The following is a 26,461-nucleotide window of genomic DNA, read 5'->3' on the forward strand; positions in this document are numbered from 1 at the left end:
TATGATGACTTGCAAATAATTAATATTCGAATAATGACATGAAGAAAATTCAAAGGACCTTGATAAAAAATGAAAAATGAATAAGGTTTTAATTAATGAGAAAGAAAATTGAGGTTTTATTTAAATTTAATAAGTAACATATGAATAAGTACCTACTTATACTTAAAAAAAATACAATTGTATGGGGAAACATAAATTGTAAGTAGAATGATTTATAAATTGTGAAGCACACTAGAATATATTGAAAACATAGGGAACAAACATATAATGAGTATTCATCTAGGTATCAAACAATTGCAATTTATTGAAAACATAAAATGCAAAGTACAAAATGAAAATGATCTATTTTTCTATCTAAACCCACTTAAGCATATAGTGAGAGTCTGATCATAAACCATTTTATTAAATTAAAAAAATTGATAAAAAGGTCACAAAATTGCCTAGCCCATCTAGGCACCCTTTTTTATTTTCTAGATGCCTAGGGATAAAACGTGGTGGTCATCTGCGTAACGTCTAAGCATAACGTTTTAGAACAATGGTAACAACTAACATGGCCATTTTGAGGGCATGATGCATGTGACACGTTCTAATTAGGTCTAATGATTTATATTTCCACCTATGTTGCTTGATATAAATTCACCGCGAAGGCTTAAAAGCTTTCTTTAGTTAAATTGTGTCATCAATGGAAAATTTTTGAAATAATTAACTAAAAAACGTGAATTCAAAATAGTTTTTAGTCATTTGATTTTGGTTGTCTCTACTTAAAAGAAATCTCATGAGCAACTCACATGAATACGATGCCAAAAAACATTTTACTGATTAATATTTAGTTGTGACCATCCCCATTTAAAATAATATGAACAAAAAAAAATCCCCATATAAATAGCATAATTATATTGTGGGTGCACTTATTCATAAATATCTTATTCAGTTTTGTCAGTTAGAAAATCAGAAAACAAAAATAAGTGAGATTAGCGTTTGGGACAAAGTTTGATTAGGACAATAGAGAATAGGGACCTCAAAATACGTGAATTAAAAAAAGAAACAATAGATGTCATGTCTCGTGTCACATAATTATTAAAAAATAAATAAATAAAAGAAAAAAGAATAGGTACGCCTCCAACAAATCGCTAATAATTAGTGACAATAAAAGCTTTAAATAATAATAGAATAAAATTAAAAAAGAAAATGGAAAAGAAAAGAAAAGAAAAAGAATAATATATGAAAATGAAAGGGAAATTAAAAGGAAAGAAGGAGGGTGGTTCCTTGCGCCCAACGCATCTCTCTTAGGTTCGGATTCGGGTTCGGACTCAGCTTCGGTGGTAGACTTCGTGAGGATAAGAACGACCCATCTCTCTCTCTCTCTCTCTCTCTCTCTCTCTCTCTCTCTAACGCCATCCACCACTCTATACAAGAACCCATTCCCTCCCTCACCGCCTCCACTCTTGCTTCTATAAACCAAAAAACGCCTCTCTTTCTCTCTCCAAAAGCCTTGCCTTTTCACTCGCAAGAACACATTTTCTCTCTCTACTTTCTCTCCTTTCTCTGTGTTCTCTCATCTCAGCATTGAGCAAACCAGTGTTCATTTCTGTTCATTCAAGCTGGCGATCGAGAATCAAGACACCACGGTCAGAGAAATCAAGCCCAAGAGCAGGAGAATCATGGTAAAACCCCACACTTTTACTTCTCATTTCTCTGATTTCTGCTTTTTGGTCTCACTCTCACTCTCTCACTCTCTCTCTCTCTCCCTCTCTCTCTCTCTCTCTGCATTCAGATTTTGGGTTCAACGCTCTGTTTTTCTAGGTTCAAATTTTGGGTTCAGATTGTTTTTCTCACAGATTCTCGTGATATTCCTTGTGGGTTTTCGGTTCTTATTGAGTTTCTTTACAGGGTGCTGGAGGTCCTGACGAGGACGACAATAGGTGGCCGCCATGGCTGAAACCTCTGCTAAAAGAGAACTTCTTTGTTCAATGCAAGCACCACGCTGACTCTCACAAGTCTGAATGCAACATGTACTGCTTGGATTGCATGAACGGCCCTCTCTGCTCTCTCTGCCTCTCTTACCACAAGGACCACCGTGCTATTCAGGTACCCAAATTTGCCACAGCTATTTGAGCTTTTTCCCCATCAAATTTGCCACAGATATTTGTGTCTCAATTATTCGGGAAACCCCAGTTCCCCAATCTGTTTCTAATTTGTTGTTAAATTTTGAATTTTTTTGACAAATTTGATGGATAGTTTTTTGTGATAAATTTGTCCAGATAAGGAGGTCGTCTTACCATGATGTGATAAGGGTGAATGAGATTCAGAAGCATCTGGACATCAGTGGAGTCCAAACCTACATTATCAACAGTGCCCGAGTTGTGTTTCTGAACGAGAGGCCACAGCCTAGGCCTGGCAAAGGAGTCACAAATACCTGTGAAGTCTGTGAACGCAGCCTCCTCGATTCCTTCAGATTCTGCTCTCTTGGTTGCAAGGTAATTATATTGTTCTCCTTTCCCTTTCCATTTTCCAATGTTTGGTTGGTTGCTGAGAAAATGGAAGAAAGTTTCATACTTTTGTTTTGTCTCCAAGTTCCAACCAAAAATCAAACCAATGAGCTCAGACTAAATGTCATGCATTCATATGAGGTTGACTTTTCACTGCCTTGAACACCATAAAGCTTTTGAGTTTCAATGTGAATGTCACACTTTGAATTTCCATTCCGTTTTATTTTACTTTCCCTTCCATTTTCTCACCAACCAAACACCCCCCAACCAAAAAGTAAGCATTTGTGTAAATGTTGGTCATTGGTTCAGGTCAACCCCGCATTTGATCGAATCCAATAATTCCAAACTTTGGGGTAAATACCATACTAATTAATCTCAATCCATTGCATTTGCAAAGCAGATTGTGGGGACATCATCCGGTAATCCCCAGAAGAAGAACAAGTACTCGAAGGCAATGGGGGGTTCCGATTCAGATGACTCGTACAGCAGCAGCAGCCACGGAATTGCAAGGTTCAAAAGCAGCAGCCACAACAAAGTCCAGAGCTTCACACCGTCAACGCCGCCCCCAACTTCCACTAATTACAGAACGGCCAAGAGACGGAAGGGCATTCCCCACAGAGCCCCAATGGGAGGGCTAATCATCGAATATTAAGTCAAGCCCTTGCACTTTTAGTATATTTACCTAAATGCCTCACTTATACAGTAAGTCTATCACAAATGCCCCTCCAATCGCTTGAGCTTTTTTCTCAAAAAGGCCATGTTTTGGAGAAAATTAGAAAAACGCCCACTTAGCTTTCTGGTATTGTACATAGAAGCCGTATAGGAACAAGTGCAAGTGTTGGAAAAGTTAGAGAATAAGACAGTAACAAAAGTGGACGACCGGGAAAAAGCTGTGGACGGTGGAGGGGTCAGAACAAGAAGAAAAATAACGTCTTTTTACTGTTTCACAGTTTTACCGGTCTCCCTGCATAAATGTAGGATGGTTCTTGAAATATGAAATATACGTAAGTTTTGGGGGTGAAGATGTAAATAGAGGGTTTTGGTTGGGGAAAAGTCAATCTACTCCTCGGGAGTGGGTTGTGGAATATGTATATATGTGGAAGGTGAAATAATAGTTTTTTATATATTGTATTTTTATTCAGTGCCATTAATTCTGCCTTTACAAGTTTTTGACCAGGCGATTAAATAAAAAATATAAAAGATAACTTAAGCGGGGCCCACGCCGGCCGTCTCGTGTGGGGTGGGTTCGTGACGCGGCTTCTCTGTCACAGCGGGACACGTGTTGGGATATTATTTGGTGAGGGAAAGGAAGGCTAAGGCGGTCTTGATCCTCGGAATCATAACGAGGTCGCAGCCGCCCTCCGCTTTAATATGTTTTATTGGGTCAGAAATTCAGAAAGGCGGTTCCTTTAGCAAATTGTGTTACGTTTCTTGTGGGGTCCCACTGGTGTGGAGAAACCTGGCCGTTGATTTGATCGTGCACTGTGATGCTGGGCTTTGATCTGTCCACTTATGGCAATCTTGGTGGGACACGTGACGACGACTCAAATGGATTATAGTTCTTGTGAATTATTGGGATTAGATCCTCTTAGTATCTCACGCTCTGAAACTTGCTTATCGAACAATCTGAACTGTTTAATTTAAATCATGCCGTCTTTATTTGTTTTTTTTTTACAAGCCTACTTAATGCACAATCTCTCTCTTCAAGATTTTTTTTTTTAAAGAAGAAACGTTATTATTTGCATTAAAGGGATAGAGAAGTGAGGTAAGTTTCACAAACTAGCAATAATGTAATTCAAATTTACTTTTGGTAAGAATCAAACAAAAAAACCTCTTACTTACAAATGAATAGAAATACCGCTAGACAATAAACTAATTGTTTAGATATCTCTCTTGAATTGTCCGATTGTTCGGTTTTAAAAGGGTAAATTTATAAAAATGCCCCATCTTGAACTACAAACTCTAAGTCGTTAGTCATTGTGGGTTGGAGGAGGGAGGGGCGTAAATGTACCCTTGAATGAGTTAATATAACCTTTTACTGAATTAAGGCAACATTGCATACTTGGCGATTTCATAACATTAGCAATACTCAATTGCCTATGCTAAGGGGCAAGATGTTACTTATGCGACCCATAAAATAATGCCTTTTACTCAGTTACCTAGTTGTTTGAGGTGATTGAAGATGGCACGGATAGGTGTGATTACTTTATTAGTAATAGTAGAATGATTTTTTTTTTTTATCTATTTGAAATACGAGTTGGTACATGACGTATCTTAAAATAATTATATATATTTTAATGTACATCACTAACATTTATAATATATGGTACATGGATTTTGTTTCAGTACCTAGAAAAGTCTTGTAGTAGTACTGTTGGGCCAAATGGACTGTTGTGAGCAAGAAATTTTTAGTGTTACGAGCAACATGGTTTGATACATCAAGTATTATAATACAATTAATTGAATTCTTTTTTAAATTTCTAATTAATTATCATATTATACTTGATGGACTTATAATTAAAATATCAAGTTGTATTCATGACACACTAAAGAATATCTCGATGTGAGAAGGGTGTTTGCGCGTGGCATTCGAAGGCGTATCATCACATAATGAGCTTACAGACATTATTAACCAGATTTTCTTGGGTAATTAATCCTAACCACATATTAAATCGCAATTTTTCGATAGCCTAACTTTTTTGTTGTCCAATTATGACAAGGTCCAAAAAGAAACTTATGATTTTTAAATAGTTCGGCACGAACCCAAAAGAGCTCAAAACAAGGTAAGAAAGCTGAGCACAAAACAAAGTTCAAGACACCATTTATCGTAGCGATACACCCATTTCACACAAGTTGCTTTCGTGAGAAAGATGATGAGCAGGACGGGGGGTGACAGGTGGTGGTGTTCATTTGCATTGTTAACCAAATGCCTTGAAGAAAACGACTTGTACATTATATGTTTATATTATATTATTAGTATAAGACGTTTTATTACGTGTCTTTGTATTATTGCTACAATACACTATATGTTGTAGCGATACACACATTTCATACAAGTTGCTTTCGTGTGAAGGCTGCTGAGGAGGACAGGTGACTGGTGGTGGTGTTCGTTCATTTGTTTTGTTAACCGGCTTTTCCGGTACGATATTTCGTTGTTTAAGAAGGGAGGAAAAGCACTCAGGCTCAGCAGCAGTGAGTAGTTAGTGACACCTTGCTATGTTCGTGCAATGTGGAATGCGCTCATATCGTTCCTCACATTGGGTGAAATATATGCAGCCACGTGTCAGTGAAAGTTCCCAGCAACTTGCATATATTTATATTTGCTTGTGAAAGTTCCCAGCAACATTCTCCGTATAAAAAATTCGAATCAAAATGTCGACATGGGATTGAAATCGTTTAAATAAGAAGAGATGAAATGGGGTAGAAATTAAGAGGGAAGAGAATCTTATTTATAGACGGAACCACCTTAGGCTTTTTGGGGGTGGATGCCCCCACTCACATTGGTTCTTAAACAAAAAAGAGTACATGTAGTATCAAATTTCAAGCTAAAACCTCACTCATTAACCACTCTAATGAAATGGAATATTCACTTACATTTTGCGAACAACACCCCACCCATTATTTTATGCCATACACAATAGAAAAGGCAATGACTACAATATTTATATGTATTTAATATAATAACTATCGAACGATCAATATAATTCATGTAATTAAATGTATTTAATAGAATCACTATCTAACTATCGAAGTGGGTGATTTGTATTAAATATATGTAAGGATTGTAATTTTATTGTAATTTGGAGCTTTTCGTTCTAATTGATTTATGTTATCATTTTTGTTTACTTGCTCTATTTGTTGTGTTTCTTCTTCTTGTTTGTGCATATTATTTATTGGATTTTAAAATGCTTTTGATTTATCAATGTTGGTTGTTTTTTTATAAAAACAGTGATTTCCACAAACATAAAACACTATGACCTAACATATGAGTGGTTCGTTTGTATACTAGGTTGAACTTTTTAATTTTACTTTGTTGTTTTAAGATGTCCCCATTCAAAAAATATATCTAACCCTGTCCCTGATCCTACTCTATTAATATTTGCTGTGAACCGTTCAATACGCTGCTTATCTCCTCTCTCTCTCTCTCTCTCTATATATATATATATATATATATATATATATTTATTTATTTATTTATATATATGTCTAATTTCTTATTCGTTTCAATCCAACTTTCTCTTTCTCAAAGTCTCTCAGGGTCAGTAGTCGTCGTAGGTACGTAGAACCAGAACGTTCTTGTACAATACAGAAGCCTAACTTGGCTGTGAAGATTGCTGGTAGTGGGTCCCAGTCTTCTTCAAACCCCTAGCTAGGGTTGAGGGTTCCAAATCACATACAGAAAATACAGCAAAAATAAAACACAAAACTAGTTCCCCTGAAGAAGGAGAAGGGTACAATTCGGTGTTGTCTGCTATCAGAGGAAGTAGGATTCTCTCATATTTAAACGGTTGCGATTACACCACGTCTACATCTTGTTTTGAATTTTTTATATAGAGAATAAGACAAAAATAAGAGTGTGAGAGAATGGGTTAGAAGGGGATGGTAATAGAATGGGAGAGAATCATATTCTTTATCAAAGAGAACGTTGGGGATTTGTAAAAGGAAATTTTATCTTCTTATATTACACATGTGTATAAATTTTCTAGTAAAAAATTTTAACTGAAAAAAATCATCATCATTAGATTTTATTCATAGAGACTTGAGTAGACTGATAACAATCCCAGACTTTCTCCACTTTTATTTGGCAATAAAAAAACAAAAGTGTCAATTACTTTATTCTACAAATATAGACGTATTTTCGTATCTATCTTTTAGTCGTGCTCTATTTTTTTAGTGATGAATCTAAATCATGCTTCATGGTGATTAGACATTATTCAATTTGTAAAAGTGAGATGCTGATTTCATTAAGTTTGAATATTGTTGAACTTTGTATAAATATATTATCCAAAAATATTATTATGTTTTTAAGTAAGGAGGATTTTATTTTATTTTTTTTTTAAATTTGCACAGAACCTTCAAAATGTCAGAGACGACTTGTCTTAAATGGTTTGCTAAGAAAAACCGGGGAGGTTCAAACTTGTACAGCTAGCTGACTCAAGACACAATTTACATAAATGATATACATATGTCTCTGCTGGTCTGTGTCACTTCATGAACTTATTAATCTTTTGCAAATATCCAACAATTGTAGAGAGGAATGCACGTGACATCCACCAAATTTTGAGGAGTATATTTTTTGGGTACAGAAAACTGTTCTCCAGTCAACTGTATAGTAGTACAGAAAACCTAATCCCACCTGAATACAATGTCTAAACAATGTATTTAATTGTTGATCACGGAAAAAAAAAAAAATTTAACGAAAAGTTCTCGGTACTATTTATTTTAATAAAAAATTATATTTTTAAAATAAAAAATTAATCATGGTACTATTCACTTTACACTTTATTTTGTCCTTATTATTAAAACTCAAAGTTTTTAAACCCTTTTCATTAGTTTTCCTAAAAAAATAAAAAACCAGTGGGGTGTATCTGCAAGTTAATGAATAAACATGAAAATGCTCAAGGGTCTTAGGCAAAAAATAAAACTGCCCTTACATTTATGTGGCTTTGCCACTGCAATTTATTTTTATATAAGCTGAGAAAATTTGCAGAAGTATTTTAGTCTTCTTTTAGTTTCATTTGTGCGATTAACCAGCGGCATAAATTAAACAAAAGATGTACCGTGTTGAATACGCGACTGAAATTCGTGCCCAATGACTGAATTCCCTCGTGGTGGTCGGTTTGCTACAATTTGGCTGCTCGCTAATGTATGGCGGAGGATGACTATACTTTAACAACGTTCTAGACTTCACAAGAACAAAACAATTTGCTTTTCCTCACTATAATCACGTGTTGCTTTTCATCAAATAAAATTATAAAACATCAGACGCATTTATATAGGTATTTTGATATGGGTTCAAAGTAACTAAAAATTGGACTTATTTCAAAAGTTAAAAGTCACTAAAAATTGGACTTATTTCAAAAGTCAGCCTATAAAATTAGACCTATTTCAAAATTTTCCTTTTTATTTTTATTTTTTATAGCACACGTATTTCCTTTAACCCGTCAGGGATCATCCCCTATTTTATAACCCAATATTCCACATTTTCTCTTTTGTATTTAAATGACGGTAGGAAGCTTCCTTGTTAATATACTTTTGAGTTCCCCACAAATGTTCATCTTTTCTTGATTTTTGCAATATCTAGTGGCCCTTGAAAATAATTAAATCATCATGTCCTCAACTTAATCACTTGTAGCCAAGAGCTGTAGAGTTTTATTGTAAAAGCATCCGTGCAATTACAATTGAAACTATTGTATATAATTGATTATTTATTTTGTTAAAACTCCAACGTGGGATTTTTAAACAGAGAGGCCAACACTTATACACAACATGTTATATGGGTCTAATACACTTTTTTTAATAAACAATATTATCTACACTAAGGAAGAAATAGTGGCTTAGCCTTACAATGGACTAGCAATAATGTGGATTAAATTCGCCTTTGGTGATAATCGAACCTAACACTTCGCACTTACAAGCGAAAAGGAATATCACTATACCGTAATACTAAATGACGGGTCTAATACATTTAATTCTTAACTATTTAAACTACATCACTCTTCATTTTAAATGTTATTTTAATAATTAATTTAAAAAGGAGATTACAAAATTACTTGTAGAGCGTGAGAATACAAGAAAGACAACTATGAGGTTGGTGAAAAATTAAACAAGGAAAGACCTAATTAACTCCATTAATCTAATGTTTTACACGTAGTGGTAATGCCGGGAGAAATTTTTAATGCTCCCCTCTAGACTTGGTAGTCATGTCGTGTTTTTCGTTTTCGTATCATTTTCGTGACATACCCTCTATCTTAACGAATCGTGTTGTGTAATATCTGTTAAAGTAAACGGGTAATATTACTTGACCCGAAATCGACCTGTTAATATTATCAGGTAATATGACCGGAGTCGTTACCCGTTAAAGTAAATATATTTTAAATTAATAAATAATGAAAATGAAAAACATAATTTGCAAAAAAATAAATAGAAAACATAATACTAAATTAGTATATGCATACCACATTATCACATAAATATTACTTCAAAACATAAAGAAAACATTTGTCTTTTAAGTATTATATACCCCAAATAAGAGCCTAATGAAAAAACATTAGTACATTACTACAAAATACCAAATGTTCAAGAATATGCAAAATGAAGGGAGTTGCTTTTCAAGGTTGAGGAACCTTGCACTTTTTTACAACAAAACCCTTCAATTTTAATTAATCACTAAGGAAAATGGTATTGAAATTTTGGTTTAATATATTGTCTTCAAGAGTTATATTGGCGATGTTTTCATTAGGCTTTAACGTGTTTTATAATTTTTTTTCATCTCACTCTTTGCCTATAATATACTATAAAAATAAATAAATAAAACTTAAATTTTTTAAATTTATATAGAATAATACTACAATAATACATATTTAATATACAATGTACACATGTATTGTTGGCTATTGTATTTTATAGTAAGGTCTTATAGTATAAAAAATTAAAATCATCAAAATAACTTTTTTATTAATATGTCGAAACGGGTTACTCCAGTTTCACCTTCGTGTAAATCTGACACACCCCGACCTAAATCAGGGCATACTGCCCGTCACGTGGAAGTTACGTAACCATGTGCACAGTGCGGAAGCAATAGAGATATAAGGGAATTGCGAAGGAATAAAACCAAACTACCAGTAGAACTAGTTAAGATAGAGTGCTAGTGCGAAATTAAGTGTGAAATACACAAACAGAGCATAAATAGTCTAAGTGCAGTCAAGCAGGATAAGTACTAAGAATACAACACTCGAGGGTGATCCTACATGGTGATGTTCTATCAGAAGCCCCGTCAAAATCCTCGTGATCCACCAAAGCACTTCTATCAGAAGAGAGCATAATATCTTCTTCATTTCTTAACCAAATTTCACGAATTTTATACCAAAAATGAAGCTTAAGACAAGTAGAACAAATCCTTACCAGTTTTAGGACCTAAAACTCACGGGATCTCACCGGAAAAATCCACAATAACCAGCCACCTCTGCAACTCACTATTCCCGAGCTTCTTGAATTCCAAAACGTCTCAACTCTCTTCTCCGAGCTTCGAGGGAGTGATCTAAAGCTTCCTATAACCTCAAAACTCCCTGAAAACTACACATTCACGTGTGCATGAACAATGCAAGAAATCGATATTCGAGTTCTCACGATCCCGACGTCCTCATGACCAACCAAGGGTACCAATGTGTTCCTGGGCTTGCAAGGAACACAAAACCAACCTTCAAGTCTTCGATCCGTGAATGAAATGGATACTTGAAACTTGTTCGTATGATTTGTACGGAAAATGGGAAGAAAATCGAGAGGGAGAGTCAACGATATTGGATGAGGGTGAGTGTGTGTGGTCCAAATTGGGTTACCAACCAAAACAAATAAAACTTAAAAATTTGATTGGGTCCAAATAGTTAGGAAAGAAAATAATTGGTCCTAAACCTTAGCTCATTTACACACACCATCACCAAATGCTCAAGGGCAATTTCGTCAACTCACGCTATCGATAAAAATAATTCAGGACGGGCTGTGACAAAATCTGTTAAGGACCCGTTATTAATAGGTTCTTATCGTGTAACCCGATTAGTTATCGTGTCAACCTGAAACTCGTTATTTTCGTATCGTTCACATGTTGTGTTAACGGGTTGTGTAGGAAATTTCTAGGTCTACTCCCCTCATACAAGTTGATAGATGAACACTGAATTGTATATGACCTTTAATTTGAGGATTTACTAAAACATGTTCAACAAGACCTACACTAAATTGTTTTAGAGTAGATGAAGTTTTCCACGTGTTTAAAGTTCAAACTCTTTTTCCTCTTTGTAGTCTCACTTAAGATACGTAGTAATATTGCTTACATATGAGTTAGGATTGGGAGATACCCATTTTTCTATACACTTTTTGACACATTTTTGTAGGGCCAATTCCATAAATTTATTTCAAGATCTAAACCGTTTATATTTCAATTCATAATTTATAGATCATATTCTCATAAGAAATAGACATATCTAGGATCACTAAGAGATTCATTTGTACGAAGAAAATTGACGAATACGGTCATGCAAAGAAACACTAAAATGACTACCATTTAATCTAACGGTCATATGGAGTTGGATTTTGTTGTTTTTCTGGAGACATAATCTTTGAATGAAGACCTAAAAGATGCGACCGTTGGATTATATGGTAGTCATTGTAGTGTTTCTTTGAAGAACCTTATTCGTTCATGTTGTTCACTAAAAATAAATGTCCTAGTGGTTTTGAGTTTGTCTATTTTTTTTTTAAATGATGATCTATGAATGATAATTGAAATATAGACGGTTTGGATCCTTGAAAAAATTGCGGAGTGGGTCTTACCATATTTGTATTTGTTTCCTCATACAAATACAAATGTCTTAGAATTAAAATCATTAGGAATAAAATTTGGTGTGACCTTATTTCATGTATCAAATTTAAATGCCCTAATTATCATTTTTATGACTAAAATTTGAGAACATTTAGAAGATATAGTTGATAATATTTTTCAGAAATTATTATTGACACTTCAAAAATTTAATTGTGCATTTTAATTTTCTATATTTAGAAAGAAAACTATACTTCTAAGAAGTGTATGATTAATTTTTAGAGTACTAAATTTTTGGAGTGCCAATAAAATTTTCAATTATTTTTTTTGTTTTTTGTTTTTTATGGTTGGACAAAATAGGATTTTTTTTTCTTTTCTTTTCTTTTTTTTTTTAAATAAGGGTAGTCATCATTTTGTTTTTAACGAGTCTTAGCATATAATATCATATATAACACATGAAATGTGACAAACAATAACAATAAACGGCCATTGGTTTGGACTAGTTGCTGTGATTATTTATTGACATTTTGATCTCATCAGAAACTAGAAATGGCGATTGGCCAATGCTACTTCTAACGTATATATGGCCAAATGGGTTTTCTATGGTTCCTAGAGTATGAATAGTCTAAAGTGCTTTTAACTGTTAAATTTTTGTTATAAAGTATAAAAATAAAGGTATACAAAAAAAATAGAATATTACAAAATTTTGAGAGAAAGTCCCTTACAAAACTTTTTTATCGAAAAAACACTTGGACAAATTTTCTTTTTATTAATGACTTTTTTGTATTATAAGAACCCCCCAAAAAAAAAGTCACACTGCATGATGTTTTGAATTAAAACAAATACCTTTAACAAAAAAGAAAGTATCCTTAATAATAAAAAATGTTACGAAATATTTTTAATCAATTTTTCATAAAATGGTTGTGGGCTAAAAGGCATCAAGTTATAATTTACCATTTCTCTTTTTATTGGTGGTAGCCAAGTAGGAGCACACAAGAAAGACTCCACCATCTCTACTTTATCTTGAGTTGAGATAGATTAGCTTCTTCCTTTTTCATGCAAACGCCCATCACCACCTTCTCCTTTTTCCCCCAAAATAATCAAAGACTCCCAACTTTATATAATAAGATACTACACATGGGCACACACAAAATGTGACAAATTTTTTTATTTTTGTTTTTGGAGTAGAAGGAGAGCGGAAGAGAGTGATAGAGAATGTGGGAGTGATAAGTTTTTTTTTTTTAATTTTTTTAATTAGATATATGTTAGGATTACATGTATGTGAGGCTTTGAAAAAAAAAAAACAGCAAAATTTGGTTGTGTGAAATTACATTTTTGCCTCATATTTCTTATTCATGTTATGTTTTAATTAGAGGGTTAAACTGGTAATTTCATAGGGTTTTGGTTGACAATGAGTGTTTTATTAATTAGTAGAGATTATTACTATTATTTTATTAGTATTATCATTATTCGAGAGGAGCTTTTAAAAAAACTTCATGGCCTGTTTACGGAATTTTGTGCTTATGATCGGAACTATTTATATTATTATCATTATGTAAAAATCATCTCTGCAAAAAATTAATTAAAACTAATATTGTTTAATCAATCAATTATACCAAATAGATTGATGGTTGACAATACTTTTACCGAATTTGTTCATTTGTTTTTATATAGCTCAATGCTAGTTTTAATTGTTTTTTGTAGATATGATCTTTACATAGTGATTAATCATATAAATGGTTCCGATTATAAATACAAAGTTCTGTGGATAGGCCACAAGGTATTTTATGGATGATTTTCTTCTGTCCTTGAAGATCCAAGTCTTTCTCGCACATGATATATCATTCACATGAAACTGAAAGCATCCATATGAATATGAGAAGAGCTTGGCTCCTTAAGGTTAAGGAGAGTTTCTCCTCAAAATACTTTGTGACCTATTTACAGAATTTCATGCTTATGATCGTAACCGTTCATGTTTTAATCATTTTGTAAAGATCATCTATGCAAAAATCAATTGAACTAAGACCGTTTAGTCAATTAACTGCACATAGATAGACGGTTCCCAATATTTTTACGGAATTCGTCCATATGTTTTTTCATACAATACGATGTCTAAATAATCTTAGTTTTAATTGATTTTTTGTAGAAGTAATCCTTACATAATGATCTATAATATAAACGGTTGCGATCATAAATACGAAAGTTTGTGAATAGACCGGAAGATATTTTAAAGAGGATTTCCTCTTCATTCTTTGAGGAGCCAAATGTTTCTCACATATGATATGCGTTTTAAACCCTTCTCTAATATTAGCCAAAAAAAAAAAAAAAAAAAAAAAAACCCTTCTCTAATATTGTTTGTCCTATATGCGAAGATGGCCCCCTCCTTAATCAAGTTGCCTAAGCCATGATGTAAGTTGTTTACCAACTCTTATCTGATGATACCCCAAATCATGCCAACACCATGCTGTTACTGATGATCCTAAATTTTTAAAGTTTCGTTTTATTTTTCCTTAATCAGCAGCTCGAATGGCTAAGCTTTGACTGATCTCGTGTCAGGTCACCAACATTACCTGATTTTTTCACATTTGAAACTGAAAGCTGCTCCCATATGACTTCTTCTTCTAGAAAAATAAAATAATCATTTTCCAGTGATGAATTATTTCTACTATTTTATATTGTTGGTCATTGTTTGGCGGCATTAGGACGGGGTTTTTCTATATACGTGGACATATATGTGTAAGAACCTAAGAGGGTCGTTTTCCAAAGGGTTTCTTAATGAACAATTAATTGCAGTTTTATATGTTTGTAATGTTGTTTCAAGTAATTGCAAGAGAGGTCTCTAAACTAATCAGGAAGAATACAAGCCAGTTAATTTATTTATGGAATATCATATGACACAGTTAGATAAACTAAAAACCAACATCGATCTGATTATCTCTTAATCCAGAAATCGACAAGAGTAAAACCAACATCAAAAGGATTTAATTGTCTGAAGTGCTTAAAAGGGAAGTGAATCTCATACTCCTTTTTTTCTCATTCGTTCCTAGCTAGACTCTTGCTTAGCTCGTAATTTATTGTTGATTGATTCAATATTGTGACTAAAAACAAGACAGAATACAAGGGAATAAAAAAAATGTAAAAATCACTTCGCCCAAAATATTTTCTGATCTTTGGTGTGCAAGTTTGTGTTTTTTTGATACGATAATTTCTACTCGATGACCCCAAAATGAACAAAGAATAAATGTCTATTCCTCTTTATTTGTGAGTAAGAGAGTTTAGATTCAATTCTCGTCAAAGGTAAAGTTTTTTTTTTTGGGTTAAAGCCAAAGGCGAAATTGAATTACATTATTAGGACAAGCACATTGTTAGGTTTAGCCTACTCCCCACTCCCTTAATGAGATACTATCATTTGTTCAGAAAAAAAAAACATAATAGAGCATCTCTGATGTTTTGGGGAGATTTGTGCGAATGTTATAAAGGACCCTCTATAAGATTTCTTTCTCTCTTTTTTTTTATCGGATGTCCCTGAAGGGACATGACCCTCCATGAGATATTTTCTTTAACAATGTATTCATGCAAAATTTAACAATCAACATTCTATCTTAATCGAAGTCGACATCTCAGTCCAACAAATTGAATAGTCACACTCATATGGGTTTCTCAACTGACATGAAATTATGATTTAGGACTAATTCATAAAAAAAAATACGATTAAAAGAGAAATATAAAAGGACGCATGTGCTTGTGGGAGGCAGTAATAGACAAGATTTTTTTTTTTTAATTTTTTGAGAGGATTGGAAAATTAATATAAAAATTATAAGCTCCTCTTAACAATTGTAATATTTAATGACCAACAAGAAAAACTCATCGCCATATGTAAACTGAAAACTTTTTATCAAGTTTTTAATAGAAAATATATGTACACATGTAATATAGGATGTATATATATGAGGTGCAATTTGGGTTGGGTCAACTCGAATCCATCCATGCCCAACTCAATTTTAAACCCAATTGAGTGGATTAAATTGAAGTAAAAACTCGCTCAAACCCAACTTAACCTCAACTCGATCATTTATTGGGTTGAGTTGATTCCTTGCCTATGCATATCAACTTAACCCAACTCGATTTCTAGCCCGAATTCTCTCAAACACATATTACTCATTCAACTTCATATTATATAAGCAAGGTACAGGTTTAGGGATGACTAAATTGAGGATTGTTGTTGGTTTTGATTTGTACAATGGATGATAATGTTGCTTTTATGTTTCTCTTGGTTGAAACTTTGGTATTCTCTTGTACTTGTATTTCAACTTCACATATTTGAAAGATTAAAACTGATCTCTACGCTATTTGGCTGTGTGTGGATGATGATGTGTAAAATTAAATAATAACTAATATATATTGATGTTGTTTACAAAGTTTAATAACATCTTGCAAAATAAGGTTTTAAGATTTAGCTTTATAAAGTTGGACAAACTCGAACTCAACCCAATTAAGCCCAAGCCCTTTAATTTAAATCCAAACTAGAATAAAACCGTATGAACTCGAATCCAACCAAAATCCAAACTGTGAATGATAATTATACAAAATTGAAATTTTTTGAGCCCCTTAAAAATTAGGGTCCATGGGTCGATGCACCCTTTGCAATATACCCAATGGCACCCTTGTAAAAGAGCTCATAATTATTTTTGTGAAAGCCGAGCGTATTTCTTTATACACAATATATATTTAGATTAAAGGGATGAGGAATATTGATATCAAACTCGTCATCTACGAAATTGAAACTTAAGACATCTCACTTACAAGTGAAGAGAAATACAAGTAGACCCTTATATATATATATATATATATAAATTCCGTCCAGTAAAACAAACATTTTCTTGATATCAGCTAAAGTGTGATTAAGAAGCCCTTATGGGAGCTTTTCAAAGGAGTGTTATTATTAAAAACTTGTTAAAATTTTAATTAAAAGTACAAGTTCTTTTCTCGCGGGTTCTTTCCTAGAAAGCGTTACGCTTTTATGTACTTTTGCCAAACCTTAAGCCAGGAGCATTTTTAGTTTTTTCAAAAACATTTTTAACACTTTTAGAAGAAATTTCAAGCCAACCCTATTTACAGAAGTACAAGAAAACATGCCTTTCTTTTTCTTTTGCATGTCGTCCAATCTTGTTGTGGATAGCATGTTGGTTTTCTACATGCGTCATACGTTCGAAACTCCTGATCCTCTAAATTATTGTAATTAGTTTCGAATCATTCTCTCATTATTTAAAAAAAACAAGCCTTTACTTTTCGTTTTATTTTGTTTGTACATTTGATTATAAAGCATTGTTGCAAGAGCTAGTACTATTTCTGATTCTTAATTTGGTGTCAGTCATAGCAAGAACAAGGATTATATTCTAGTAAATCTGGACAACTATTATTAGAACAGGGGAATTGTATAGTAGATGCACAACAGGCCAGTGTTAAAGTGGAGATAAAGATTCTCCATATCTGAAATTCCAATGCCAAAGAGCATATAAAATATAGCACCTTGTAGGTTAAATTTCTCCCCCCACCAAAGAATGGAACATTGAAAATGAAAATGGGAGTTCCAAATAATTGAGAATCTGAGATCAAATGGCTGTGCAGATATAATCCGTGGGCCGAAAAAATAAGCAGGCAGCAGGTGCGGGTGAGTTGATTGAAGTGGGCCCATTAAAATTCAAGAAACAGAAGAATAAGGAGGATAAGAGCTTTGCTAGTTGCTAGTTGCTGCAACTACATTGTGACGTGAAGGTGAAGTGACTCTAATTTAGGTTATGCAGAAATTGTTAGTCAAAGCAGTTAAAATGTGTGATGCATGCAAGTTGCAATCCCATGCAACCCATGTTGAATATTTCAAGAATATATATATATATATATATATATATATATATATATATATATATATATATATATATATTGTTGAATAACCCACCCTTAACCCCACCTGCTTACGGCCCACGCCACGCCCGATAGGGTCGCATTGTCTTCCAGCGTGAAGGAGAACTGTCGCTTCTCGAGTACAAGTTGGAGGGACCATCTTCATCTGCAACTTCAAAACTAGTTTCATTGGACTTGTACATGGATGATGGATTCAATAATAATCTAGCTGAATCATAGGATATTTTGGGATTTTTAAAAGTCCTACATTCTAGATTTGTATTTTAAAACAAAAATCTAACTGTTTAAACACCCGAAGTATCTCATACTTCAGGGTACCAAAAAATTCCTTGAGTGACAAATATTTTATTTTTATTTTAGATTATGTAACGCATGTTATCACTTTGTCATTAGCAACGACGTAGACCCAAATTGTTATTAATTTCTTGGCGATGGAAATACTAGTTTATAAATCGTAGTTAATGGGACAACAAGACTCAATTCGATCGATGTATTGTTCGTTTAAATTCTTTGGTCCTTCTAATAGACCTTAATATGAAGGTTTTCTTCTTCCCTAGTTCACGAGATCAATAAATATCTTTCTTGAAGCTCCAAAAGATTCATAAGAAATCCAAGTGCATTGAACGGCCCAATTTGTCACATACCGGTAAGGATAGCAACCTGACCAATCACACGCAAAAGTACAAGGTGAGAACTTAATTCATAAATAATTAATAAATGGACATGCCAAAATCGAACCTCGCCAATAATAAATCGCAATCATGTAATAGCAAAGCATTGTACAAATTAACACTGGTAGAGAAAAATTTGCGCGACCCAACTTTATGTGACGCATCAAATTTTGTCGCACAATGTCACTTTGTGCGATGAAATCAGAGTATCGTTGTACGAAAACATCAAGGCTATAAAAAATAATTGAAAACATTAGGCCACGAAACCTTTCACCGCGCAAGAAGGCTTAGCATGACAAAATGGATATTTCATTGCACAATATCTGGGTAAAAACGCAGTAAAATGAAGGTTTTGCGCCATCTCGCACGACCAACAATTTTTCGTGCAAAAATCTTGTGCCATGAACTATTCACCACATAAAGAACTTTGAAATGATCGGTAAGACATTTAAGATGGTGTAATTACTGCAAGCTTTGTGCGACGGGGACTTCGTGGTTCAAAGGTTCCATGAGTTCTATTAAATCACAGATCCACTATCCCTTTTAAACATACAATTTAAATTTGAAGACTTAAGTGGCACTTTGACCCTTTTAAAAAATTTCTTCTCCACTCGATATGTCAAACTATTATCTACTTTTCATAATTGTAATAAGTATTTTTAAAACAAAAAATAAAAATAAAAATGATGAAAAGCACTTATTTCCTAAAATTAGATTTGAAGTTGCTGTCAAATTTGACAGCAACCATCTTTGATGTCAATCCGCATCATGTCACATATGAGTTGACATTTCGGTTGAAAAACACTAATGTTGTCTTTTTTTACTGTTATTGTTAATGTGTACTTTTTTACTCTTCCTTTGGAGATGCTCTAAAGTAGTAGTTAAAATGGGAATTTGACTGTTTATTATTTTATTTTATAATTTGTTTTGGTTCTAATTCTTTTTTGTGCGTTTAATACATAGTTATGTTTTGTTTTACAATAATTTTTCCGCCAGTTTATGATGAAAAAAAAAACTTTAGTTATTATATCTCAATCATTTTATAAGCATAAATACCCTCAATTTGTAATTCCGGGAAAAAAATGGTGAGTTATCATTTATTTTAGCAATAAGAGTTGATGCCAAGATAAGGATTAACTTGGAATAGGGAAGTGAACTTCCGCAGGGGTGATTCGGTCGCTTACAGTTACAATCCTTCAGCTTGTGTGTCTCGGAAACCTGCAAGGAAGAAAGGAATAATGACCTTCTTCTATAGATGTATAGCTGGGAGAAGTTATTACCTTTGGTTGATGTGGGACTCTTAAGATATTGTTGTGGGGTTGAGACGTCGGAGTAAGTGAGCTCCATGTAGGAGGAAGTGAGAGCTTACGATTGGTTACAGAGTTAGTCGGTGGCACCTGTTGCCACACGAGGTAGTCAGCCTTGGCATGTGGTGCGGGAGCTAAGTGTCGAGTGAAGAAGAAAGTTGATTCAGAAGGCGTGCTTCGATAGTATGGCTTTAACAAGTAGTGAAGGCTTGACAATTTCGAGACCGATCACATATATATATGCTACAAACAGAAGTAAATAAAAGAGAAGTGGTGAAAACTGTGGCCACATTTTTCTCAAATTAGTTGGACAAATGTCCAAGTTTAATACTTTTCTTGTTGGACAAATGTCAAATTATTTCAAATCCAGCCGTCATATTTGATTTTGAACACATTTGAGTAGTCGTATTGGATACAATTGGTCAAAAAATTGCTAAGAAGGTGAGTGGAGTTGAAGGTCTACAATCTTTGTCAAAGGAGAATTATTAAACCAACTTAGTAAATCTTTTAGAGATGTATTTTTCAGGTCCATTCACTACTAGGTAATCTTGGAGATGAATAAGCTGTGAGGCAAAACTAATTCCTTTCTATTAGTCTCAAATGATCCGTAAAGATTGTTCTATCCCAAATATAGAGACATTTGACAAAATGACCATACTTAGTCATGACATTTGCCAGAAAGTTTGTCTCCCAAGAAATAAAAACAAAATGCTTCGCTGAAAATCTAATGTCTTCAATTCAATGGTTGTCTATAACCTTCAAGTTATGGAATTCACTTCCTTGACATGACTCAATCACTCTATATTCACCCTTATAATATTCTTCCTTCTCGCATGTATTCAAATAATTCAATAGACAAAAAGTGTAAATTGATTCAATTTCAAAATCTTAGAGGGCAATGTGAGAAAATTGAAACCTCGTGACCTATTTTGATAATCACCCAAAACATAGAGGGTGTAGTTAGCCTCCAAGTTTATGACCAAAATAATCACCTCAAAATGAAAACTTTTTAATTCAATTTGGATTAGGAACTTCAATTTTTCTTCAATAGTTTGAAAACTCATACGAGAAATGAACGATCAAGATCGAGTTTAGAAAATATTATTTTTGGGTTTAGGGTTACCCAGTAAATAATAAGAGTTTAACCACAGGTTTGGTTAAACTCTCTTCATCTTCCGGTGTACAATGTAGGAACTGGGCTCATATGATCGAACTTTCCATACAAATGGTGTACATGTCCAGCTTTCTCAGCAGGTCATAAAGTTTACCAAACACAAGGACCTATAGTAACTTGGTAGAAGACACAAGACAGTGCACAGTCAGAAACCCTAAACCTACTCATACTCCAAAGATGGTTTAAAATTGGCAAACTCTTGAAACATCATTGCGAACAACATAACACACAACATCTTCAAATTCTCATTGTGATTCCGAATAAGGAACTGAAGCTTGAAGTCATCATTCTTCATGACAGTAAACATCTTTCTCCTCTTCAGTGCAAAATAACTCACTTGCAAACCACCACAAATCACTCGCAAGCTCTGCCCCAGGTAAAGTCTCGACTACTTTCAACACTTCCTCAGTGCTATAAGGTTGTGCAACTTTAGTATTCATCGATTTTTCAGCATTCTTACTCTTAGCCATGCCAATAAGTTCAATTTGTCGTGACAATTCTGCAGCACCTCCCACATTCTCTTTCTTTTGTTTCGTAGCAGCTGTACTCAGTGGATGAGAAGCTCTCTTTTTTCCTCTCTCTTCAGTACCTATATAGTAACTTGACTCGTTTCATCAGAATCGCCACTTTCTTCCAATGTAGTGACATCATTCTTGGAAGCCCCTCCACTTTCAACTCGGAGTACTCCAGATGAGGGTGCGCAAGAATGTTTACCGGTGGCAGTGGCATTCATAAACATCTGATCTAAATTCTCCTCTAGCTCAATGCCAACATCACGAAATTTTGCAAAGTCTCCGTTTCCCTAATAAAACTTGCATACATATTGAGATTAATAATAAACTCATAACAGTGAAAAAAATATGATAACTCATAAACTAAAAATAGATTCACACCTGAGTTTTATTTTCCCACCATCCTTGAGATGCATCAATAGTACTCTTAATATGATTCCAACCAAGACCAGTTTCCTCTCATTTGAGTTTTATCCACAATGTCCATCCTCTTCTAAGTGAATCCCATTTATTTTTCAATTGTGTTCTATTGAACTGTCTTCCAAGTTCTGCACTACGGTTGTTGATCAAATTTGCGTACCCATCTTTATCCAAGTGTGTACCAGGACGCCTTCCTGCCTCCACCTCTTTGATGCAACCGTCACAGAATACAGATGTTGTATAAGTATTCAAACCCGCCTTTTTCTGTTTTGAATCTTTTGATCCATTCCCATCTTATCATTTTGTCCCCATCTGTGTGCAAAAGAAAAAGTGACAGGTAAAATATAAAAACATATTACAACAGGGATGCTTGCTATTGTTTCACTCAAGTACATGTTATTAACATGATTGCCAACAAACATCAATTTCAAAGACAAACATTTCATACCAGCAGAAAGGTGTATTGTCCCCAGAGCACTGAATAATTTCTCAAAAGAATGACAAGAATTTGATTGTTAAAGAGTTCAACATTTTGAGTGATTGATGCAAAAGTTAAGAATCACATAAATTATGACAAAAAGTTTGGTAAACTGGCACTCTGAAGTTATAGAAATAGTTAAAAACAAACAAACAGTATGGTGACACCGTTGATGATCTTTTCAGGACAAAAGGGAAAACAAAACTTCCCAATCATAAAGAAACCACTAGTATTCCATTCACAAGATTTCCCAAGTCCAACTTCTGTTATATTTCTCCATGATCATGTATGACACTGATCTCTAGAGATTCAGAACAAATTTCTCTCCCCAAAGATATATATTTTTCGCCTGATTTATAAGGGAACATAATCTGATGGATCCCAAAAACAGGAGGAATAATCATGCTGTGAATGCACCGTCGTTAATAAATTTTCATGTCACTAACACTGAAGAACACACATCCAAGAACTACATATGAAAATGATTTCAATTACAGAACAATTATATATGTCAAAAAAGAGCTATTAAGTGATTACCAAGCAGTCCTTATGTGGTTATAAATTCATCGTTCTCTTAAATTTGAGTAAAGAAAAATTATTAATTTACAACCATCTCCCTAGCATGATTGTGCAGAAAAATGATACACAAGTTTGGTAAAAAAAGATGTATCTTGTAAAGTTTCATCGACTTATAAGTCGGTGGTTTCCATTTCATGTAAAGGAAAAGACAAAAAAATGCACAACATAGTGAAAGCCAAGTACAAAAGAAGCAAACCCAGCAACCCAAAACACGATGAGCAGTATGTACCTAACCAAAAACAGTAAGCACCTGGAGGGTGTGAAATTGAGTTAGCTGTTGTTTAACATGGATTGCAAGATTGTTTCATTGAACGAATTTGTGTACTATTCTTGTGTTGGTTTTATTGACAAAGCACAATTTTTTAACACATCCCACTTAAAATTTCAATATTGAATGATATAAATGCCTTAATATAGAATGAGTAAGTGTTACACTCTTAAGTTAATGCCTACCGAAAATATGCACAGCTTTGGTAGGAGGCTAACTATATATAGTTTCGACAAATACTTGTGGAAAACTTGCATTATTTTGGTTCCTAACTACTGATGTTTTAAAACAATTTTAATATTGATATGCTGAAACCAAGGTGCTAAAGATGTTAGTTGCTAGTCGGACGTTCAGCTGGGGCGTAGTGCCTAAGCGGCTAGGTGATGCCTTATCGGATTAGGCAGATTTATGTAATTTCTTATATATTGTATAAATAAGTGTCTATTTATACTTAAAAAATACATAAATGTATACATGAATTGCAAAATAAAATAAAATAGAGATTATAAAGTATTAGAACATATTGAAAACATGGGGAACAAGTATATAATGAGTGTTCACCCGAGTATTCAACAAGTGTCTTACATTTTATTGAAAAAAAATAAAATGCAAAATGAAAGTTATTGATTTTTTGTCCAAGCGAGAGTCGCGACCTAGGCGGGCTTAGATGGGCGGGCACCTAAGCGGGATTAGGCGTACTTTCTTAATTTTCAAACTCTAAGGACTAATCAGGATGGTGACCAGTCACCTAATGCCTTCGCAACGGTAAGTAGAGATTTTTAGAACAATGGCTGCAACACCAATTATTTAGATTCTTAACGAGAAATGTAAGAAGTTTTGGGAAAATATTGTTGAAGCTTATGCAAATCCAATTGGAAGCTACAAAAGTTATAAAAAAGCAGGGTGTGAGTGTGAGAGTAGTTTGGATAAGTTAAGTGGGTGTACAAAAATAATTATGTATTTAAGAAAAAGATGAGGAGTGATTTCGGTAAGTAAGGTTCTAAAAGACGCTAGGCTCTAGTCGGGCGTCGGACTGGGTTCTAGCGCCTAGGCATCTAGGCGGGGCTTAGGCGGGTGGCTAGGCGGACTAGGCGGATTTAAGTAAATTTATTATATTTCATGTAAATAAGTGTTTGTTTATACTTAAAATATATATAATTTCATCATAAACTACAAAATAGAGTGATATTGTTTGGGCCCAAAATAATAGTTTCGGCCGAAGGAAGGATCATCCTCGGCCCGGGAGGCTGCGCGGCGAGAGGGCCATGGATCGTTCAACTCGTGGGCTTCCAAGCCTAGGTCGGGTAGATCATAACGCAAGTCAAGTCCTAGTACAATAAGGAGTCTCGGCGGGATCAGTAACCTAGAAAGCGAATCCGGCTCAGTTAAGGACTAGGTTCACAATCCTAGTGAAGATAGGACTGGTCGAGGTGGTGTTGATCCGAAGAGGAAGACCTAGTCCGAGTAGGATTTTAACTCGGATTCAAGATACAGCGCTATAAATAGGGGAAGCTGTGCGTCAGAGAAGGCCCCCTGCAAATCAATACAAAATTGCCCTGCGTAAATTCTCACAACTTGTGATTTTTCTTTTTCCTTTTTCGCTGACACATCTTCCGTTGGCATCAACAGCACTGTGGAAGCAACCGGTGATATCTTAAGTCGGCATAGATAGCTCTGTCACCGTAGAATCAGTCGGTCTCGCAGTATCTTCCGTTGGCATCAACAGCACTGCAGCGAGAACGATTGATTACCTATCCAAGTCTTGGTCGAGAAGGATTTCTGAATCCTTGTTGGTCGAGGTCATCTCATCAGCCTTCTCGGCGAAGTGAGGTGTCACAAGTGATTACATTCGGCACGTTGAAAGCCGAATTTGATATTGAACTTCGTAAAAATAGTAACCTTGTCTTCAGGTTCGAGAGCCCAAGAGGCCGAGACGTGTTCCTTTCTCGGCCGCAATTGCAAGACGCAGAGGTCAGCCGCGCACCCAACGCAACATCAACAAATTTACTCCTCTGCTAGACTCGGCCGACGAGTTGGCACGCCCCGCAATCACCGAAGGACGTAGTTAGCTTATAGATTACTCGGCCTACGCGCCACGTAGGCTTTGTAGATTCTAGGGTCAACATTTTGGCACGCCCAGTGGGACCCAGTGCTAGACTACGAAGTTCATGCCAATTGAAACACGATCGGTAAAAAAGAAAACAACTATGGGAAAGTCGACAGTCGATTTGCCGAATCAGAGCATAGGACAAAGTGTGCCACAGGCGCAGAATCCCCTTAGCGCTGTGACACCTGAGTCCACGAGCGCGACTCGCCGAGAGAGAGAAGTTAATCTCGGCGGTCAACTACGCGGTCTAGAAATCCCTAACAAAAACACTTGCGTTCTCAATGAAGGGATAGTAGAGGAGTGCGATGAGGATGGTGGTGAAGGATCTGATCCGCCAACAAGGTAGTTTCTTCGAAAGCGACTAGACGAGCAGTCTCGGTCAGTCGAGCAGACGTTTAGTCGAGGCATTGACAAGCTGCATGACGTGATACTCAGTTTCAATGAGCAACAAACCAGATTGTTCGAAATGCTGGTTAGTAAAGTCAGTGACAGCAGGCCTTTCGATCTTCTCCAGCACTTACCACCAGGAAACAATCCGTTACCAATTGTACCGGCCGAGCCTATTCCTGTTCGGTTCAAACAAATTGACTTGGAAAAAGGAGGAGGGTCGAATAGTAGGTCAGACGGAACCGACCAGAGGGTCGAAGCAACACCTGTTGACATGACCGAAGTTCAGCGGATGATCGACTCAGCCATGAAGAAAGGGCCGAAGTTTCCTAAGTTTATCCATCCGTACCCGGCCTACGTGGAAACGTTCGGATACTCAAAGGGTTTCAAGATCCCAGATTTTAGCCTTTTTGCCGGTGAATCGTCTCTGTCTTCGTTGGAACACGTGGCTCGTTTCACCGCGCAATGCGCGGATGTTAATAGTGATTTCCATAAGTTACGGCTGTTCAACTTCTCATTGACCGGTTCAGCATTAGCTTGGTATATCAATCTCCCTCCTAATTCCGTCCAAAACTGGGAGGAATTGGTTGAGAAATTCCACGAGCAGTTTTATCGGCC

The 26,461-nt window shown here is 34.9% G+C and overlaps 1 protein-coding gene and 1 long non-coding RNA gene across 2 annotated transcripts; one reads left to right on the forward strand and one right to left on the reverse strand.

Moving 5' to 3' along the window:
• The first annotated feature begins 1,386 nt into the window (after positions 1 to 1,386).
• LOC126625948 (protein RGF1 INDUCIBLE TRANSCRIPTION FACTOR 1-like) lies at positions 1,387 to 3,626 on the forward strand. The gene is made up of 4 exons (XM_050295075.1): positions 1,387 to 1,664; positions 1,891 to 2,088; positions 2,262 to 2,477; positions 2,890 to 3,626. Exons 1-4 carry the CDS (start codon positions 1,662 to 1,664, stop codon positions 3,139 to 3,141), a joined length of 669 nt encoding a protein of 222 aa, XP_050151032.1. The 5' UTR covers positions 1,387 to 1,661; the 3' UTR covers positions 3,142 to 3,626.
• A 15,063-nt stretch (positions 3,627 to 18,689) lies between these two features.
• Positions 18,690 to 20,200, reverse strand: LOC126625951 (uncharacterized). The gene is made up of 2 exons (XR_007624543.1): positions 19,892 to 20,200; positions 18,690 to 19,829 (listed from the first exon to the last, which is right to left on the reverse strand). It is a non-coding gene; the product is annotated as an uncharacterized LOC126625951 (long non-coding RNA).
• Between the last annotated feature and the right edge of the window lie 6,261 nt (positions 20,201 to 26,461).

The sequence above is a fragment of the Malus sylvestris genome, chromosome 6, assembly GCF_916048215.2.
Source record: "Malus sylvestris chromosome 6, drMalSylv7.2, whole genome shotgun sequence".
NCBI classification, from domain to species: Eukaryota; Viridiplantae; Streptophyta; class Magnoliopsida; order Rosales; family Rosaceae; genus Malus; species Malus sylvestris.

Excerpts from the sequence above, each read along its gene's own strand:
- LOC126625948 (XM_050295075.1), top strand. Across the intron at positions 2,089-2,261 it reads AGGACCACCGTGCTATTCAG|ATAAGGAGGTCGTCTTACCA; the intron begins GTACCCAAATTT and ends AAATTTGTCCAG. Across the intron at positions 2,478-2,889 it reads TCTGCTCTCTTGGTTGCAAG|ATTGTGGGGACATCATCCGG; the intron begins GTAATTATATTG and ends TTTGCAAAGCAG.